General features: G+C 27.5%; 1 protein-coding gene across 1 annotated transcript in view; it reads right to left on the bottom strand.

The window, feature by feature from the left end:
- The window catches only part of LOC111618025 (tetratricopeptide repeat protein 38-like), a gene marked incomplete at its 3' end in the record, with an annotated part of 24102 nt that extends 22311 nt beyond the window's left edge, over positions 1 to 1791 (bottom strand). Inside the window, exon 1 of the mRNA XM_023359444.1 lies at positions 1774 to 1791. Coding sequence (XP_023215212.1) covers positions 1774 to 1791 — 18 coding nt within the window. The remainder of the gene's footprint in view (positions 1 to 1773) is intronic.
- Between the last annotated feature and the right edge of the window lie 1173 nt (positions 1792 to 2964).

Below are 2964 nucleotides of genomic sequence, written 5' to 3'. Positions count from 1 at the left end.
CCTCATAAAGTATTTTTCTGAGGTCTGTCTTATCAGGTAAATTACTGTACACAGTGTATTCATTAATTTTCATTTTCATGTAGTAAAGGCTCTATGCCTTCATAAAGGACGTACTTTTCCTTTGTTTAAGGGTATTTGGGCAGTTTATTCTCTGTTGTATTCTCAAGCAAACAATACATACAAGTATAGTACAATGTTTTCTGAGGAAACACGCATACTTATCCTTTTTTAACCCCATTTCCGATAACCTGGCATTTTCACAAACACGGCCACCCTTTGGTCCACATTAGGCCGAGTTTTCGAGGCTCTACTGTAATAAGAATAAGCTACACTATTTAAAATTAAGATTAAAAACTTATAGCTTAAGCAACTAAATTGGTATGCTATAAAATAAAATTTTATAAGATAGTAATAAGAATACCATATCAATTTTTCAATAAATTTAAACAAAAAATGAATAATAAGAAGAAAAACTTTATTATTCAATTTTTTTGACTAAATGATTTATGAGAAATTCTGTTTATGCTTAGTAAAATAAATGACTCTTAATTAAAATAAATAAAGCATTAAATTGAAATAATTTAATTGTAAATTTTGCATAATCACATTGATTTTTATCAATAGTTCTTTTATTATAATTTCTCCATTAAACTTATTTGAAAGTTATGCTCTAATAATAATATTGAGTATAAATATTTGCTAGTAAAATTATATTAAAAATAAAGAAAATTTCCTTTAGAGATATTATCATGTTTTTTGTAATGTCCAGCACAATACTAGTTTTTTTCCCCCCCTCATTATATATTGCTCATTATATAACATGCTGTAATAAATGAAAGACATATCCAAGTGAATCACTAATTGAATAACCTTATATTGACTGCAAGATTTTCAATTGATCTCAGGAGCAGCACAATTCTCCTGATAATAAACCTGAGATCAATTCAATTGATCTCAGGTTTATTATTCACACATTATTTTTTTGTGAAAATTTATGGTTTTTTTATCTCTGTATTTTAAATACAATGATAAAAAAAATTGTAAATTTGAAAACAATTATTAATTACTTTTACAAGTAATGTAAAAAAACATTTTTGCAGCATTAAAAATATTAAAATTGATGCAACTTGCTGTTTTTATGTATTATAAAAATACTAATTACTTTAAGAACAAAAAATTCAATGACCGTTTTATAGAGACAAAAATTTGTTTTTTTTAACAGACTAAGCTTTCTTACAGTCTATTTTAAAATATTTGTTTAAATGATAGTTTGAAAAGACTTATTTTAATGGTAAACACAATGTGATAAAAATAAAATATTCTTAAAAAATTTTAAATAATAACTTTAGCATCTGTTTCCTTTTTACATAAGCGGTAAAATCCTACACACAATCTTTTCATATACTGTATTACTCAAATTTCATGCACAGAAAATGAAAATTATTCTACTTTGCATCATTTCATTTAGTTTTTTATACAAAAATATTTTTGAAATAGCTGAAACAGCAAAAATTAGACAAAAAAAGGAATAACTAATAAAGACAAATATGAAGAAAATTTTCAAATTCTATAAACAACAACAAAAATAAAGTGATAAAGATTATTAAATATCTTTTATTCATCATCAAAATCCATCATCAAAATAAATACTTTAATTAATAGAGCAGAAAAAAGAAAAATAAAACAGTTCAAACACTTTCATGTTCTGTATACTCATTATCAGAATCCAAAGAATTCTACATGGAAGATATAATAAAATTTTACTTAACAAACTAATGGATTTGTATTCATTTCTTAAGTTGTAACACTAAGAATATCAATAAAGACAGATCTAAAATAATCTATGTATCCAAACAGAATGAATAACACGAAGGAATGGATTTATTTATGTGGGCTCTAGACCACTTGCAGTTGTGGAGGCCCCTCTAGAAAAGGACCAAATGCTATAAATTAAAAAATTATTATAAAATATATCTTAATATGATATTTAATGTTATGAATATTATATAATATAAAAATCTGTAAAGAAATTCTACTATAGTGTTCCCTACTTTAAATTTATATGGTATTTATAAATAAAGTCTTCTGTATTTTGATTTATGAATCAGTTTTTCTTTTCTTTTCTTTTCGTTTCTCTCATTTTTAATTTTATTATTATTATTTTCTTTTTGTGGAGCCCTTGGTCATGTACCCATAAATCTGGGTCAGGTGACAAGATTTACAAAACAATTTTGAATATTAAGATTAAATAGAAAAAAGAAGAGGAATGTTCAGATGAAGTTATAGGAAAAACATTACAGAAACATTAAGCATAAAAGAAATGAATATAGATTTGAACTGCTAAAATGACTAGAAATCATTTTCTAGTCATTTTAGCATTTTAGGACTATATGTATTACATATATATTGTTTTCTAGTTGGGAAGAAATGAAATGGAATTGATAATGATACTAAGACTAACAGCACAAAACCTTTCTCACTAATTTCTAGCCTTATTAACTGGAGCACAAACGTTTTCGGCCTTCTTAATAGGCCTTCCTCGGGTACACTGTGGAGCGTCGGTTAGAAGAAGTTTAAATGCTGCCAATGTTTACCCAGGTGTCGTCTTACCTGTGACGTCTTCGTCGATGATAGGTATACGATACCGAGGGAGAAAAACTACATACTTTTGGTACAACTACAAGTATCCTATCTGCACACCTCCCTTCTTTACCAAAAGTATGTAGTTTTTCTCCCTCGGTATCGTATACCTATCATCGACGAAGACGTCACGGGTAAGACGACACCTGGGTAAACATTGGCAGCATTTAAACTTCTTCTAACCGACGCTCCACAGTGTACCCGAGGAAGGCCTATTAAGAAGGCCGAAAACGTTTGTACTCCAGTTAATAAGGCTAGAAATTAGTGAGAAAGGTTTTGTGCTGTTAGTCTTAGAAATAGTTCTAGCTACATATGCATAGTAGT

Source organism: Centruroides sculpturatus, unplaced genomic scaffold (assembly GCF_000671375.1).
Source record: "Centruroides sculpturatus isolate CEXI.00-Female unplaced genomic scaffold, Cexi_2.0 scaffold47, whole genome shotgun sequence".
NCBI classification, from domain to species: domain Eukaryota; kingdom Metazoa; phylum Arthropoda; class Arachnida; order Scorpiones; family Buthidae; genus Centruroides; species Centruroides sculpturatus.
This window is presented reverse-complemented; position numbering and strand designations above follow the sequence as displayed.